This window comes from Ursus americanus, chromosome 5 (assembly GCF_024610735.1).
Source record: "Ursus americanus isolate L20-20 chromosome 5, mUrsAme1.1.p, whole genome shotgun sequence".
Lineage (NCBI taxonomy): Eukaryota > Metazoa > Chordata > Mammalia > Carnivora > Ursidae > Ursus > Ursus americanus.
This window is the reverse complement of record NC_142131.1, coordinates 52500067-52518307: the sequence shown is the minus strand read 5'-3', so window position 1 is coordinate 52518307 and position 18241 is coordinate 52500067. Positions and strand designations below refer to the sequence as shown.

Here is an 18241-nt window from a genome sequence, read left to right as displayed (position 1 = left end):
ATGATGTTTGTCTTTCTCTGACTGACTTATTTTGCTTAGCATAATGCTCTCTGACTCCATCCATGTGGTTGCAAATGCAAGATTTCATTCTTTTTTATGGCTAATATTCCATTGTGTATATATACACACTGCATCTTACTTTATCCATCAGTTGATGGACATTTGGGTTCTTTCCATAATTTCGCTATGGTTGACAATGCTATTATGAACACCAGCGTGCATGTATCCCTTCAAATTAGTATTTTTGTATTCTTTGGGTAAAATACCTAGTAGTATAATTGCTAGATCATAAGGTAGTTCTATTTTTAACTTTTTGAGGAACGTCCATACTGTTTTCCAGAGTGGCTACACCAGCTTGCATTCCCACCAACAGTGTAAGAGGGTTACCCTTTCCCCTAATCCTTGTCAACCCCTGTTATTTCTTGTGTTGTTGATTTTAGCCATTCTGACAAGTGTGAGGTGATATCTCATTGTAGTTTCGATTTGCATTTCCCTGATGATGAGTGATGTCGAGCATCTTTTCATGTGTCTGTTGGCCATCTGTATGTCTTCTACAGAAAAATGTCAATTTATGTCTTTTGCCCATTTTTAAACTGGATAATTTGTTTTTGGGTGTTGAGTTGTATAAGTTTTTTTTATATATTTTGGATGCTAACTCTTTATTTATTCATGAGAGAGAGAGAACGCCCCAGTGAGCGCATGACGGAGGGGGTCAGAGAGGGAGGGAGAATCGGACTCCCTGCTGATCAGGGAGCCCAACAAATGACAGATGCAGATGCTGGGTCAATCCCAGGACCCAAGGATCATGACCGGAGCTGAAGGCAGACACTTAACCAACTGAGCCACACAGGTGCCCCTTGGATACTGAGTCTTCATCAGATATGTCATGTCATTTGCAAATATCTTCTCCCTTCCCATAAGTTTGCCTTTTAGTTTCATTGTTTCCAACACTACCAGTGTCTTCTATAGGCACCCTGGGACTTTTTCCTTTAATACTTTCTTGTGTTGTTTTACAAGATCCAATATATTCCTTTTTGTTAGTTTACTCCCTTATTTAACTGACACACATCTCTCAATAGTTTCATAAAGATGATTCAGAGGAGGTAAAAATTTTTGAAAACTTGTTTGGTAAAGGTCTCTTGTTTTTCTTTTCATCTGATTGATAGTTGGCTGTAAAATTCTAGTTTGAAACTAATTTTCCCTCAGATTTTGAAAGCACTGTTCATTTTACTGATTGCATATAGAGTTGTTGTTCAGAAGACTGATTCCCTTCTGATTCTTTTTTAAAAAGATTTATTATTTATTTTGAGAGAGAGAGCACATGAGTGGAGGAAGTGGCAGAGGGAGAGAATCTTCAAGGACTTCCTGCTGAGCATGAGAGCCCGAAGCTGGGCTCAATCTCACAACCTTTGAGATCATGACCTGAGCCAAAACCAAGAGTTAGAAGCTTAACTGACTGTTGGGGCGCCTGGGTAGCACAGTTGTTAAGCGTCTGCCTTTGGCTCAGGGCGTGATCCCAGCATTCTGGGATTGAGCCTCGCATCAGGCTCCTCCACTAGGAGCCTGCTTCTTCCTCTCCCACTCCCCCTGCCTGTGTTCCCTCTCTCGCTACCTGTCTCTATGTCAAATAAATAAATAAAATCTTAAAAAAAAAAAAAGAAGCTTAACTGACTGGGCCATACAGGTGCCCCTCCCTTCTGATTCTTAGCTCTTTTAATGTCACCCCCATTTTTTCATTCTGGAAGTATGAAAATATCAGAGTATCATTTATATATTTATCTGGTCTTAAGGGTGTACCCTATTAACGTTTAAACTCTCAGTTTCAGTTCTGAGAAATTTTCTTGTTATGTTTTTATCATAATTTCTCCCTTGAATTTTCTACATTCTCACTTTAACTGGAAGTTCATTAGTTACGTATTGGATCTCTTGGACTGATACTCTAAAACACTAATCTTTTTCCTTATTTTCTCTGTCTCTTGCTCTACTTTTTGAACAATTTATTTTATCACCCAGCCTGTATATTTAAGAGCCCTTTTTGGTTCTCTGAGTGTTTTCCTTATTATACTGTTATAGATTTGTAAATGTATTATCTTTTCTCATCTATAATTAATTTATTATTTTAAAATACATTATACAAAGAAGCATTATGCAGTAAAAACTACTGTCACACCCATTATTAAAATGAGAGTGAGTAACATGGAAGTTAAGAACACATCCAAGGTTATATAGCTAGTAAGGGGCACTTAAGCCCTAATCTATTCTCAATCTTACAATAAGAATACATACTTCATGCAGTTACTGTTAGGTGAGTAAATGCATATATGTCACTTAGTACAATGGGTATCACATAATAATTCTCAATAAGTATTAGCTCTTATTAGATTCTACTATTCCGGGGATATTAATCAGACATTTTTAAATACTTTCTTCTGTTTTCTCTATTATATCTGTTTCTTCCTGTTCCTTTTTGTTTTGTTTTTTGGTGATGGTGGTTTGATGTTTCTACTCATGTTGTAGGCATTTTCTCAAATGTCTTGTGGTCTTGAGCTATCTTCTCATATTTAAAATTGATGAGATACCATCCTGTCAGCTCTTTGTGAAAACATGAGGCCTTTGATGGTAGGAATTCATTCTAATGTAACCATGCTAGGATAGGGCTATTAACTTGGGCTATTGACCCCTCCAAATATCAGTGTGTAAGTCTTTATCTGAGCTTCTCATATTCTCCAGGTTAGAATTCTACAGTATCTTCTGTGTGAGGGAAAGTTAGAGAGAAGGTCAGGTGTATACCTTGTGTCCTACAACGAGAGAATATTGCATAGTACGGGTAATATGGAAATCTCATCACTCAAGATGCAAAATTTTGTTTAACCTCCCTCTTTTTAGTTTCACACCTCAACTTGCACTCATTTCTGCCTAAGGCCTCCAAAACTAGGGAGAGTCCCATTTAATTTCTCCAAAGAACTAACTTCCCATTTTCTGCCTCTGAGATACTTTCCTGTCTATGTAGGATGATGAGAGGATCAGAGTAGTCAACTCTCCCATTTACATACTGTCACCTGGTAACTTCGTTTTTAGTTCTTTTTTTTCTAAATTTTTTATTATGTTAGTCACCATACAGTACATCCTTTTTTGTTGTAGTGTTCCATGATTCATTATTTGTGTATAACACCCAGTGCACCATGCAATACGTGCCCTCCTTAATACCCATCACTGGCCTATCCCAATTCCCTACCCCCCTCCCCTCTGAAGCCCTCAGTTTGTTTCCCAGAGTCCATAGTCTCTTGTGGTTCATTCCCCCTTCTGTTTACCCCCCTTCATTCTTCCCTTCCTTCTCCTACCCTTCCTTCTCCTACCGATCTCCCTGCTGTTTCTTATGTTCCATAAATGAGTGAAACCATATGATAATTGTCTTTCTCTGCTTGACTTATTTCACTTAGCATAATCTCCTCCAGTCCCATCCATGTTGCTGTAAATGTTGGGTAATCATTCTTTCTGATGGCTGAGTAATATTCCATTGTATATATGGACCACATCTTCTTTATCCATTCGTCTGTTGAAGGGCATCTCGGTTCCTTCCACAATTTCGCTATTGTGGACAATGCTGCTATGAACATTGGGGTGCATATGGCCCTTCTCTTCACTACGTCTGTTTCTTTGGTGTAAATACTCAGTAGTGCAGTTGCTGGATCATAGGGTAGCTCTATTTTTAACTTTTTGAGGGACCTCCACACTGTTTTCCAAAGTGGCTGTACCAACTTGCATTCCCACCAACAGTGTAAGAGGGTTCTCCTTTCTCCACATCCTCTCCAACATTTGTTGTTTCCTGCCTTGTTGATTTTTGCCATTCTAACTGGTGTAAGGTGGTATCTCAATGTGGTTTTGATTTGAATTTCCCTAATGGCTAACGATTTTGAACATTTTTTCATGTGTCAGCCATTTGTATGTCTTCATTAGAAGTGTCTGTTCATCTCTTCTGCCCATTTTTTGATTTGATTATTTGTTTCTCATGTATTGAGTTTGAGAAGTTCTTTATAGATCTTGGATACCAGTCTTTTATCTGTAGTGTCATTTGCAAATATCTTCTCCCATTCTGTGGGCTGCCTCTTAGTTTTTTTTGTCTGTTTCCTTGGCTGTGCAGAAGCTTTTTATCTTGATGTAGTCCCACAAGTTCATTTTTTCTTTTGTTTCTCTTGTCTTTGGAGATGTGTCATGAAAGAATTTGCTGTGGCCAATGTCAAAGAGGTTACAGCCTATGTTCTCCTCTAGAATTTTGATGGAATCCTGTCTCACATCGAGGTCTTTCATCCATTTGGAGTTTATTTTTGTGTATGGTATGAGACAGTGGTCAAGTTTCATTCTTTTGCATATAGCGTTTTTAGCTCTTAACTCATGCTTAGCTCTTCTAAATCTTGTACCTAAGTGGGATATTATAGAACAAACCCACTAGTCTTGTGTGAATATCTCAAAGGCAGGAACTTTATTTTAGATGTTTTTTTGGAACTGCTAAATCAATTGCTCTTTTTTAAAATTTCTGTCATCAAAATTATGGGTGTTCACTTGTGCATTCTTAGTCTTTATGAGTTCATACCACTTTAGGGTTTTTTTCCCTGTCATTTAGTGAGTATTTTAAAAGGAAGGAGGATAACTGAGTGTAGTCAATCCACCTACTTTTCAGTTTCTACCCTTTTGTAGTGATCAATTTTTCAATAATGTGTCTTATATTTTTAAAAATGTAATTTGAACTTACCATTTTTAAATGCAAAAATTTTAGATACCTCCTCGATCCATTCTTGAGAGCATTACTGAGACTTCACATCATTGGTGAGCTTCTATCATCTATTTCAAACAATTTCCCTCAACCTTGCACTTTGGCTAGGACTCAAACCCCCCAAAGCTTAAAAGATGGTTCCAGACAGTTTTAAAACAAAGCAAAGGCCAAAGATGGATCTTCGGATTCCGAGACTAAAATCTCCGCCTATAATTATATACCTTTATACCTTTTGAAATAATGATTGCTTCAAAAGCAGGTATATGATCTTAATTGTCTAATCAGAGTAAAACTAAGTTTTTGCTCTATGACTGGGAAAGCGAATTCCTCTCTTTTGAGGCTGAAAGAGAAAACAGGTGACCATAGTTGTAGCTGAATAAATCTTGTGAACCTGAGGGAACGTGGTTTTAGGAGTAAGCCTGCTTTAAACGAAAGTAACATGTTTGTGTACTTATTAAATACTTTGTGTAAATTATGAGGAACTAGAACTAAATTATGACTTTGCCTAATGTGTTCCACCCCAGTATTTTACTTCATTTTCTCCCAAGTTCACAGTTCACTGCTGTGAAGGAAATCTACAGAGATGCCTTCTCACCCTGTAACAACTATCTGTGTTTCATCTCACGGTTTACCCATTTCATATCCTCTGAGAGCACTCCCGAAGTCACTCGTGTATACATTCCCTTTCCATTACAACCGAATGAAGGCCAAGTAGTGATGCAATCTTGTTTCCGGTTTCAATCTTCTCAGAAAGATTACAAACTCCTGGGGGCCAGGAATCACATCGTGTATTTAAAACAATACTAACAGCATCAGGAACTTTAAAGAGTATAAAACAGTTCTTATGGAAGATAGAATATATTTGTAATCACTTAAACACAATGATAAAACAACATTAGTTTCTGAAGGACATTGATATTAATGGAATGTAGGTAGCTTTCACCAAACTGAAAATCTTTGGAGACGCATGGTGGCGCTGCAGGATAACATCGCGGGGGTAAAAAACTACACTGGATGATGGTCCGGACACAGTTACCCAGGGCGCACAGAGCGGTGGGAAGACAGAAAGAACACGCCTTCAAGGGGCGAACTACAAGCTACTTAACAGGGTTAAAATCCTTAGGCCTCCGAAGATTCGGTGGACATTAGCAGAGGCACGTTTCCCAGAACTGCGAAGAGAAGCTGAAGCGATTCTGCGGGAAGCTTTCCTTAAAGGAGCGATGGAGAACGGAAGGGCAGACACTCTGCAGATAAGGCAAGTCCTGCTTCTTTTTGTTTTGCTAGGAATGTCTCAGGCGGGTTCCGAGTCTGGGCGCTTTTCGGTGGCAGAGGAAATGCAGAGCGGGAGCTTTGTAGGCAATTTGGCAAAGGACCTGGGACTAGAAGTGGGTGAGCTGTTCTCAAGGGGGGCTCAGGTGGTCTCTAATGATAACAAAAGGCGTTTGCAGCTGGACATAAATACCGGAGATTTGCTCTTAAGCGAATCGCTAGACCGGGAGGAGCTCTGTGGCTCCACGGAGCCCTGTGTGTTGCATTTCCAGGTATTAATGAAAAACCCTTTGCAGTTTTTACGGATTGAGCTCCAGGTCAGGGATATAAATGACCATTCTCCAGTCTTCTTAGAAAAAGAAATGCTCTTAGAAATCCCAGAGAACAGTCCTGTTGGTGCTGTGTTCTTACTAGAAAGCGCGAAGGATTTAGATGTAGGAATCAATGCTCTAAAGAACTACACAATAAGCCCCAACTCTTATTTCCACATTAAAATGAGAGTCAATCCAGACAATAGGAAATATCCAGAGTTGGTTCTGGACAGGCCACTGGATTATGAAGAGCAGTCCGAGCTCAGTTTCATCCTCACTGCTCTGGATGGCGGGTCTCCGCCCAGGTCGGGGACTGCCTTGGTTCGGGTGGTGGTTGTGGACACTAATGACAATTCGCCTGAGTTTGAGCAGCCATTTTATGAGGTGAAGGTTCCAGAGAATAGCATATTGGGCTCAATCATTGTCACCGTCTCAGCTTCGGATTTAGACTCAGGAAAAAATGGAGAAATATCATATTCTTTTTCACATGCCTCAGAAGATATTCGCAAGACATTTGAAATTAATCAAAAGTCTGGAGAAGTCAGTTTAACCGCATCCATGGATTTTGAAACAATTAAATCATACTCAATAATAATTCAAGCTACAGATGGGGGCGGCCTCTTTGGAAAATCAACAGTCAGAATTCAGGTGATGGATGTGAATGACAATGCTCCTGAAATCGCTGTGTCATCAATTACCAGTCCAATTCCGGAAAATTTGCCTGAGACTGTGGTTATGGTTTTTAGCATCCGAGACAGAGACTCTGGGGACAATGGGAGGATGATTTGTTCTATCCCAAAAGATCTCCCTTTCATGCTAAAATCTTCTGTTGAGAATTACTACACATTGGAAACGGAGAGAATGCTGGATAGAGAGACACAGGCCGAGTACAACATCACCATCACCGTCACCGACCTGGGCACCCCCAGGCTGAAAACCCAGCACAACTTAACCGTGACGGTGTCCGACGTCAACGACAACGCCCCCGCCTTCAGCCAAAGCTCCTACACCCTGCGGGTCCGCGAGAACAACAGCCCCGCTCTGCACATCGGCAGCGTGAGCGCCACCGACAGAGACGCGGGCGCCAACGCGCAGGTCACCTACTCGCTGCTGCTGCCGCCCCACGACCCGCACCTGCCCCTGGCCTCGCTGGTGTCCATCAACGCGGACAACGGGCAGCTGTTCGCGCTCAGGGCGCTGGATTACGAGGCGCTGCAGGCGTTCGAGTTCGGCGTGCGCGCGGCCGACCGCGGCTCGCCCGCGCTCAGCAGCCAGGCGCTGGTGCGCGTGCTGGTGGTGGACGCCAACGACAACGCGCCCTTCGTGCTGTACCCGCTGCAGAACGGCTCGGCGCCCTGCACCGAGCTGGTGCCCAGGGCGGCCGAGGCGGGCTACCTGGTGACCAAGGTGGTGGCGGTGGACGGCGACTCGGGCCAGAACGCCTGGCTGTCGTACCAGCTGCTCAAGGCCACGGAGCCCGGGCTGTTCGGCGTGTGGGCGCACAACGGCGAGGTGCGCACGGCCCGGCTGCTGAGCGAGCGCGACGCCGTCAAGCACAGGCTGCTGGTGCTGGTCAAGGACAATGGCGAGCCGCCGCTGTCGGCCAGCGTCACGCTGCACGTGCTGCTGGTGGACGGCTTCTCGCAGCCCTACCTGCCGCTGCCGGACGTGGCGGCGGCCGAGGCCCGGGCCGACCCGCTCACCGTCTACTTGGTCATCGCCTTGGCGTCGGTGTCGTCGCTCTTCCTGGTGTCGGTGCTGGTGTTCGTGGCGGTGCGGCTGTGCAGGCGGAGCCGGGCGGCGTCGGGGGTGGGCTGCTCGGTGCCCGAGGGCCCGTTTGCGGGCCACCTGGTGGACGTCAGCGGCACGGGGACCCTGTCCCACAGCTACCAGTATGAGGTGTGTCTGAGGGGAGGCTCAGGGGCCGGTGAGTTCAAGTTCTTGAAGCCGATTATCCCTAATCTGCAGCTTCAGAGCACAGGGAGGGAAGTGGAAGAAAATTCCCCCTTCAGAAATAGTTTTGGGATGTAATTATTGCTAGGAACCTATTTAATGAACACATTAACTTCTAATATTTTTTCTTGATTAACCAAATCGTTTATGCCCACCACCACCAATAAGGTGTTTAATTTTCTCTGTTTGGTTCATCTTCAATTTCCAATTTTATGCCTAACTTCACAAATTTCCTTTCTCATATTTTAGCCTAATGAAGTATTTTTTTCAGTGTAATACCAATAAGTGAAATAGGCTCTACCTTCAATCATGGTATCATTAACAGTTTTTCCACTTTATAGGAGTCTTTACTGACTTTGTACTTATGTGTCTCATTTTAGTGTTCTAGAACTTGTTCAGTTATTAAAATAATCTGCCTTGATCTATGTATTTATTATTTGATATTTCTTCTCTTTTCCTTTTATAACTGGTAGGTTTTTTTTTTTTTTTGGTTTATCAACCTCAGTTTTTATTATAGCCATTTTTAACACCTTTATTACTTTTTTAAAAAGTTCCACTTTCCCTGTATTGGTACCTTCATATTTAAAATACTTCTGTTGTGTGATATATATAAATCTCTAATAAGTCTTATCTAAAATAAGAAGAAACACCTTAGATACTGAGTGTGTATATATGTGTTTAAGTTTGGAGACAAAAATGTGGAAAATTTAGGTGTTCAATAGCATCGTATAGAAATATTTAATATATTTGTTGTTTTAAATTCTGTATAAAAAAATAGAGCTCCCTGTTAAGTTTTTAATGGCTAACAACAGAGTCCCACTCAGTTGGAGAAAAAAACATACAGAAGTTGTCAGAAGTTTGTATGGTGTGGCTTTTATGTCAGCAATTAGAGTTTTTGGCAGTATCTAGCCCTTTCCCTGTACAATATCCCTCAATTTAATCTGTATTCCTAGCTTATTAAGGGAAAAATAGAGCTTCTTTCTAGATATTAGGCCTTTGAATACAATTCTCTATGAGGCAGATGTTACATTGCTGTTCTTACTTTTGCTGTTGCTTGGATAGGCATTGGGATAGTCTATTCTTCTCCTCCCTTTTATTTGGCACAAATTAGATCCCACTAGATTTTAATTAAGAGGGAGCTTAAAATAAAGATCAGTCTCTTCTTTAATTCTGTAAGTAATTTTAAATCTAATATAAGAAAAACAAAGTGAAAGAAAGGAAACAAATTGCTAAGAATGAGTGAGTGAAAGAATAATTTTCAAATGGTAAGGATTTAAGGCACTGAAAGTTGTTTCATATCCTATTAAGTAGAGTTTATTTATCCATGCCTTAATAGGGCAAGCACTGAGTGTCTGATTTGCAAACCTAAGATGACTAAGACATAGTTTCCTTCCTTACATAGGGACAGATTGGCCTGAAGAAGGGACAAATTGGTATGAAGCAGGAAGCAATAATATTTACAGGGCAATTACACAAGTTTTTACGGGATCACAGAGGAGGGACAGCCTAAATTCTTCTTTCCAAATGATTCTACTTAGGCAATGTAATTAGATGTTGAAAAAATTTGTTGAAGAATGTGTGAAACAAGTTTCTTTTGTCAGTTTTGGTCAATGTTTTTGGAACAGTAAAATCTGTTGTTTTATGCCCTGTGTTTTTAGAAAAGTAAAATCTGTTATGTTGGTGGTCCCAGACGTCACCACTATTTTCCCTTTGGTTCATGACATTGCATGGGAGTAGTGTCAGGAGTGAAAGACCTACTACAGAACTAAATGTTGCATGATGAGATGGGCAGTTAACTGCTAGAGACATTTTCCAAGTGTTGAATTTTTAACTTTTCCTATGAAGCAGTGAATAATCTCAACAATGTGGACAGTACTCTATCTCAACAATGCTTTCTACAAAATAAACAAAAAGAAAAGGAAAACAAAATATTTAAACGAGTCACTAAAGAAAAAAATTCCAAATATTCACACGCACATTGGGTATAGCCGATTGAGTCTGTTGGAGGCCACGCGGTGGCGCTGCAGGCTAAAGAGACAAAAACAAAAAAAACGAACCCACCTTGAACTGGGAACGCTGCGGAAGTCATTAACAGAAAAGGAAGATCCGGCCAGATGAGCTGGGAGAAAACCTGTAGTGGTCCAAGACTGGGAAAAGAAAAAACCCAGACGCCTGCTATACATGGCGTAGGTCTGGGGGTTGCTACTGCTGGTTCTTTATGCTGGCAGCAGTGACTGAGACCAACACTGACAAAAGACGTGTTCTGAAGAAAAAATGGAGGCTGGAACGTTGTGTCGCCCAAGACAAAGGCAAGTCCTATTTCTCTTTCTGTTTTGGGGAGTATCCTTGGCAGGTTCTGGGTTTGGACGATATTCGGTAACAGAGGAAACAGAGAGAGGATCATTTGTGGTCAATCTGGCAAAGGATCTGGGGCTGGGGGACCAGGAGTTGGTTGCAAGGGGAGTCCGGGTGGTCTCCGATGATAACAAACAACACCTGCTCCTGGATTCTCAGACTGGAGATTTGCTCACGAATGAGAAACTGGACCGGGAGAAGCTGTGTGGCCTCACAGAGCCCTGTGTGCTGTATTTCCAAATCTTAATGGATAACCCCTTTCAGATTTACCGGGCTGAGCTGAGGGTCAGGGACATAAATGATCATTCACCAATGTTTCGGGACCAAGAGACAGTCTTAAAAATATTAGAAAGCACAGCTGAAGGGACTGCATTTCGACTAGAAAGAGCAGAGGATGCAGATGGAGGACTTAATAGTATCCAAAGCTACACCATCAACCCGAACTCTTTTTTCCATATTAAAATTAGTGACAGTGATGAAGGCATGATATATCCAGAGCTAGTGTTGGATAAGGCACTGGATCGGGAGAAGCAGCATGAGCTCACTTTAACACTCACGGCACTGGATGGTGGGTCTCCACCCAGGTCTGGGACCACCACAATACGAATTGTGATCCTGGACATCAACGATAATGCCCCCCAATTTTCTCAGACAATCTATGAGACCCAGGCCCCAGAGAACAGCCCAGTAGGGTCCCTTATTGCAAAAGTCTCTGCGGGAGATGTAGATTCTGGAGTTAATGCAGACATATCCTATTCGCTTTTCGATGCTTCTGAAGATATACGAACAACCTTTCAAATCAATCCTTTTTCTGGGGACATTGTTCTCATAGTGTTGCTGGATTATGAGTTAGTAAAGTCTTACAAAATAAATGTACAGGCAATGGATGGAGGGGGCCTCACTGCGACATGTACAGTTTTGGTGGAGGTATTAGACATCAATGACAATCCCCCTGAACTGATCATATCATCACTTTCCAACTATGTTGCTGAGAACTCTCCTGAGACAGTACTGGCTGTTTTTAGAATTAAAGACAGAGATTCTGGAGAAAATGGAAAGATGCTTTGCTACATTCAAGATAATCTGCCATTCCTTCTAAAACCCTCTGTGGAAAATTTTTACATCCTAATGACAGAAGGAGGGCTGGACAGAGAGAACCAGGCTGAATACAACATCACCATCACCGTCACCGACCTGGGCACCCCCAGGCTGAAAACCCAGCACAACTTAACGGTGACGGTGTCCGACGTCAACGACAACGCCCCCGCCTTCAGCCAAAGCTCCTACACCCTGCGGGTCCGCGAGAACAACAGCCCCGCCCTGCACATCGGCAGCGTGAGCGCCACCGACAGAGACGCGGGCGCCAACGCGCAGGTCACCTACTCGCTGCTGCTGCCGCCCCACGACCCGCACCTGCCCCTGACCTCGCTGGTGTCCATCAACGCGGACAACGGGCAGCTGTTCGCGCTCAGGGCGCTGGATTACGAGGCGCTGCAGGCGTTCGAGTTCGGCGTGCGCGCGGCCGACCGCGGCTCGCCCGCGCTCAGCAGCCAGGCGCTGGTGCGCGTGCTGGTGGTGGACGCCAACGACAACGCGCCCTTCGTGCTGTACCCGCTGCAGAATGGCTCGGCGCCCTGCACCGAGCTGGTGCCCAGGGCGGCCGAGGCGGGCTACCTGGTGACCAAGGTGGTGGCGGTGGACGGCGACTCGGGCCAGAACGCCTGGCTGTCGTACCAGCTGCTCAAGGCCACGGAGCCCGGGCTGTTCGGCGTGTGGGCGCACAACGGCGAGGTGCGCACGGCCCGGCTGCTGAGCGAGCGCGACGCCGTCAAGCACAGGCTGCTGGTGCTGGTCAAGGACAATGGCGAGCCGCCGCTGTCGGCCAGCGTCACGCTGCACGTGCTGCTGGTGGACGGCTTCTCGAAGCCCTACCTGCCGCTGCCGGACGTGGCGGCGGCCGAGGCCCGGGCCGACCCGCTCACCGTCTACTTGGTCATCGCCTTGGCGTCGGTGTCGTCGCTCTTCCTGGTGTCGGTGCTGGTGTTCGTGGCGGTGCGGCTGTGCAGGCGGAGCCGGGCGGCGTCGGGGGGCGGCTGCTCGGTGCCCGAGGGCCCGTTTGCGGGCCACCTGGTGGACGTCAGCGGCACGGGGACCCTGTCCCACAGCTACCAGTATGAGGTGTGTCTGAGGGGAGGCTCAGGGACCGGCGAGTTCAAGTTCCTCAAACCCATTATCCCCAATATCCAGGCACAGAGCTCTGGGAGGAATAGTGAAGAAAATCCCACCTTTCGAAATAGCTTTGGATTTAATTTTCAATAAGAATTCTTTTTATATTTTAATATACTTTTAAGTGCTGTACTCTAATATCCATATTAGTTTAATGTTAAAACTCCTAGTCATTATGCAAGTTCAAGCCTAATTTTAAGTGCTGTATATATTTTACAATGTTATTTCATCCTTTTTTGCATTCATCAGTAGCTTTAATTAGCACCCTTTTCTAAATAATAGTTCTAAGGTTTAATCATTTCAAAATGTGCAAGGATTTAGTTATTATTTCTTATCTAGAAAACAAGTTTTTATTTTTCTTCTAGTATATTTATAGACTAATCTCTTGATCCTAATCACCTTCTACTTCATATAAGAAGACATACCTGCACTTCTGACCTTATCTAACATTCTATTTAATCATATTTTTAAAAACCATGTCATCTAGCATTTAAAAAGAAATATTTCTATATTACTCTGCTCATGACACAATGAGATCATCTTGTGAGTGATATTGGACTTACAAGATACTGTGTAGTCATATTATTATTTCATTTCCTTTAAATTACACTACTCTTACTATTTTCTAGTGTTCACTTTTGCTGACATATGTAAAAATAGGTCATGTCTTACAGTTCCAAAAAAATGTAATAATCTGCCTGAAAATGAAAATAAAAACATTTTGAAAATTTGTGTGAGAATATTGGTGGACTGTTGGAAAGATAATCACTTTTCATTTCATTTTGTGAATTTATTTTAGTTGTTTAAAAAGTTTAACATCAAGATGAACTAAAAGTCATGAAGAAAAACAATAAATTCTTCAATCTCCAGGCCCCTCCTACAGAGTAGTTCCTTTAGAATTGTTCTAAATATTTCTTAGTAATATGTTTATACTGCTGTATCATAACGTTCAGTTTTATACTTTCATCACTTCTTCCTATGATAAAAAGGATTTCACTTCCTTACTTTCCAACTAACACACATCCAAACATTGCATGTGCCCTCTCTCCTATTCTCTCAGTAGAGGTGTCATTTTTTAAAGTTAAACTAGTAGTTTTTGTCTATATTACCAAGATTACTTCAAAATACACATTAGTTTAGTATGATTACATTTCCTTTCTTGAAAAACTTCATTCTGAGAGTTGATCGTTATTTTCACTTGCATCATTTTCTTTTTTTACTATTACTAATTTTTCATACTCTCTTTCATTTGAATAGCAGTATTTCTTTTAAATATTAAAAAAATGTCAGATTCGTATCAATTTATTTCAGATCTTCACCTAGATCCTTTTGTATCTCTGATTCATTAATACTGGTTGTTCTTTTTTTTAGTTTTTATTTAAATTCCAGTTAACATACAGTGTAACATTAGTTTCAGGTGTACAATTTAGTGATTCAGCACTTCCATACAATACCTGGTGCTCATCACAACAAGTGCACTCCTTAATCCCCCTCACCTACTTCACCCATTCCCCCCCCCCACCTCCCCTCTGGTAACCCTCAGTGTGTTCTCTGTAGAGTTCATGGGGCACCTGGGTGGCGCTGTCTTTTAAGCATCTGACTCTCAGTTTTGGCTCAGGTCATCATCTCAGGGTCATGATCTCAAGTGCTGGGATCCCCAGTTGGAGTCTGCTTGGGATTCCTTCTCTCCCTTTCCCTCTGTACCCCACCCATTGAGCTGTCTCTCTAAAATAAATAAATCTTTTAAAAAAAGAGTTTGTTTCTTGGTTTTCCTCTCTCCTGTTTTCCCCATGATCCTTTGTTTTGTTTCTTAAATTCCACATATGAGTGAGATCATATGATGTTTGTCTTTCTCTGACTGACTTATTTTGCTTAGCATAATGCTCTCTGACTCCATCCATGTGGTTGCAAATGCAAGATTTCATTCTTTTTTATGGCTAATATTCCATTGTGTATATATACACACTGCATCTTACTTTATCCATCAGTTGATGGACATTTGGGTTCTTTCCATAATTTCGCTATGGTTGACAATGCTATTATGAACACCAGCGTGCATGTATCCCTTCAAATTAGTATTTTTGTATTCTTTGGGTAAAATACCTAGTAGTATAATTGCTAGATCATAAGGTAGTTCTATTTTTAACTTTTTGAGGAACGTCCATACTGTTTTCCAGAGTGGCTACACCAGCTTGCATTCCCACCAACAGTGTAAGAGGGTTACCCTTTCCCCTAATCCTTGTCAACCCCTGTTATTTCTTGTGTTGTTGATTTTAGCCATTCTGACAAGTGTGAGGTGATATCTCATTGTAGTTTCGATTTGCATTTCCCTGATGATGAGTGATGTCGAGCATCTTTTCATGTGTCTGTTGGCCATCTGTATGTCTTCTACAGAAAAATGTCAATTTATGTCTTTTGCCCATTTTTAAACTGGATAATTTGTTTTTGGGTGTTGAGTTGTATAAGTTTTTTTTATATATTTTGGATGCTAACTCTTTATTTATTCATGAGAGAGAGAGAACGCCCCAGTGAGCGCATGACGGAGGGGGTCAGAGAGGGAGGGAGAATCGGACTCCCTGCTGATCAGGGAGCCCAACAAATGACAGATGCAGATGCTGGGTCAATCCCAGGACCCAAGGATCATGACCGGAGCTGAAGGCAGACACTTAACCAACTGAGCCACACAGGTGCCCCTTGGATACTGAGTCTTCATCAGATATGTCATGTCATTTGCAAATATCTTCTCCCTTCCCATAAGTTTGCCTTTTAGTTTCATTGTTTCCAACACTACCAGTGTCTTCTATAGGCACCCTGGGACTTTTTCCTTTAATACTTTCTTGTGTTGTTTTACAAGATCCAATATATTCCTTTTTGTTAGTTTACTCCCTTATTTAACTGACACACATCTCTCAATAGTTTCATAAAGATGATTCAGAGGAGGTAAAAATTTTTGAAAACTTGTTTGGTAAAGGTCTCTTGTTTTTCTTTTCATCTGATTGATAGTTGGCTGTAAAATTCTAGTTTGAAACTAATTTTCCCTCAGATTTTGAAAGCACTGTTCATTTTACTGATTGCATATAGAGTTGTTGTTCAGAAGACTGATTCCCTTCTGATTCTTTTTTAAAAAGATTTATTATTTATTTTGAGAGAGAGAGCACATGAGTGGAGGAAGTGGCAGAGGGAGAGAATCTTCAAGGACTTCCTGCTGAGCATGAGAGCCCGAAGCTGGGCTCAATCTCACAACCTTTGAGATCATGACCTGAGCCAAAACCAAGAGTTAGAAGCTTAACTGACTGTTGGGGCGCCTGGGTAGCACAGTTGTTAAGCGTCTGCCTTTGGCTCAGGGCGTGATCCCAGCATTCTGGGATTGAGCCTCGCATCAGGCTCCTCCACTAGGAGCCTGCTTCTTCCTCTCCCACTCCCCCTGCCTGTGTTCCCTCTCTCGCTACCTGTCTCTATGTCAAATAAATAAATAAAATCTTAAAAAAAAAAAAAGAAGCTTAACTGACTGGGCCATACAGGTGCCCCTCCCTTCTGATTCTTAGCTCTTTTAATGTCACCCCCATTTTTTCATTCTGGAAGTATGAAAATATCAGAGTATCATTTATATATTTATCTGGTCTTAAGGGTGTACCCTATTAACGTTTAAACTCTCAGTTTCAGTTCTGAGAAATTTTCTTGTTATGTTTTTATCATAATTTCTCCCTTGAATTTTCTACATTCTCACTTTAACTGGAAGTTCATTAGTTACGTATTGGATCTCTTGGACTGATACTCTAAAACACTAATCTTTTTCCTTATTTTCTCTGTCTCTTGCTCTACTTTTTGAACAATTTATTTTATCACCCAGCCTGTATATTTAAGAGCCCTTTTTGGTTCTCTGAGTGTTTTCCTTATTATACTGTTATAGATTTGTAAATGTATTATCTTTTCTCATCTATAATTAATTTATTATTTTAAAATACATTATACAAAGAAGCATTATGCAGTAAAAACTACTGTCACACCCATTATTAAAATGAGAGTGAGTAACATGGAAGTTAAGAACACATCCAAGGTTATATAGCTAGTAAGGGGCACTTAAGCCCTAATCTATTCTCAATCTTACAATAAGAATACATACTTCATGCAGTTACTGTTAGGTGAGTAAATGCATATATGTCACTTAGTACAATGGGTATCACATAATAATTCTCAATAAGTATTAGCTCTTATTAGATTCTACTATTCCGGGGATATTAATCAGACATTTTTAAATACTTTCTTCTGTTTTCTCTATTATATCTGTTTCTTCCTGTTCCTTTTTGTTTTGTTTTTTGGTGATGGTGGTTTGATGTTTCTACTCATGTTGTAGGCATTTTCTCAAATGTCTTGTGGTCTTGAGCTATCTTCTCATATTTAAAATTGATGAGATACCATCCTGTCAGCTCTTTGTGAAAACATGAGGCCTTTGATGGTAGGAATTCATTCTAATGTAACCATGCTAGGATAGGGCTATTAACTTGGGCTATTGACCCCTCCAAATATCAGTGTGTAAGTCTTTATCTGAGCTTCTCATATTCTCCAGGTTAGAATTCTACAGTATCTTCTGTGTGAGGGAAAGTTAGAGAGAAGGTCAGGTGTATACCTTGTGTCCTACAACGAGAGAATATTGCATAGTACGGGTAATATGGAAATCTCATCACTCAAGATGCAAAATTTTGTTTAACCTCCCTCTTTTTAGTTTCACACCTCAACTTGCACTCATTTCTGCCTAAGGCCTCCAAAACTAGGGAGAGTCCCATTTAATTTCTCCAAAGAACTAACTTCCCATTTTCTGCCTCTGAGATACTTTCCTGTCTATGTAGGATGATGAGAGGATCAGAGTAGTCAACTCTCCCATTTACATACTGTCACCTGGTAACTTCGTTTTTAGTTCTTTTTTTTCTAAATTTTTTATTATGTTAGTCACCATACAGTACATCCTTTTTTGTTGTAGTGTTCCATGATTCATTATTTGTGTATAACACCCAGTGCACCATGCAATACGTGCCCTCCTTAATACCCATCACTGGCCTATCCCAATTCCCTACCCCCCTCCCCTCTGAAGCCCTCAGTTTGTTTCCCAGAGTCCATAGTCTCTTGTGGTTCATTCCCCCTTCTGTTTACCCCCCTTCATTCTTCCCTTCCTTCTCCTACCCTTCCTTCTCCTACCGATCTCCCTGCTGTTTCTTATGTTCCATAAATGAGTGAAACCATATGATAATTGTCTTTCTCTGCTTGACTTATTTCACTTAGCATAATCTCCTCCAGTCCCATCCATGTTGCTGTAAATGTTGGGTAATCATTCTTTCTGATGGCTGAGTAATATTCCATT

The 18241-nt window shown here is 41.7% G+C and overlaps 2 protein-coding genes across 2 annotated transcripts; both read left to right on the top strand.

The window, feature by feature from the left end:
* Window positions 1-3668: 3668 nt before the first annotated feature.
* LOC148110102 (protocadherin beta-11-like) lies at window positions 3669-8384 on the top strand. Its single transcript, XM_087862205.1, has one exon. The coding sequence runs from the start codon at window positions 5992-5994 to the stop codon at window positions 8380-8382; it is 2391 nt and encodes a 796-aa protein (XP_087718331.1). The 5' UTR covers window positions 3669-5991; the 3' UTR covers window positions 8383-8384.
* Window positions 8385-10578: 2194 nt separating this feature from the next.
* LOC148110101 (protocadherin beta-10-like) lies at window positions 10579-14639 on the top strand. The gene has a single exon (XM_087862204.1). The coding sequence runs from the start codon at window positions 10579-10581 to the stop codon at window positions 12976-12978; it is 2400 nt and encodes a 799-aa protein (XP_087718330.1). The 3' UTR covers window positions 12979-14639.
* The last annotated feature ends 3602 nt before the right edge of the window (window positions 14640-18241 follow it).

Bases quoted from the DNA above. Each gene is read 5' to 3' on its own strand.
- LOC148110102 (XM_087862205.1), top strand. From the start codon at position 5,992: ATGGAGAACGGAAGGGCAGACACTCTGCAGATAAGGCAAGTCCTGCTT.
- LOC148110101 (XM_087862204.1), top strand. From the start codon at position 10,579: ATGGAGGCTGGAACGTTGTGTCGCCCAAGACAAAGGCAAGTCCTATTT.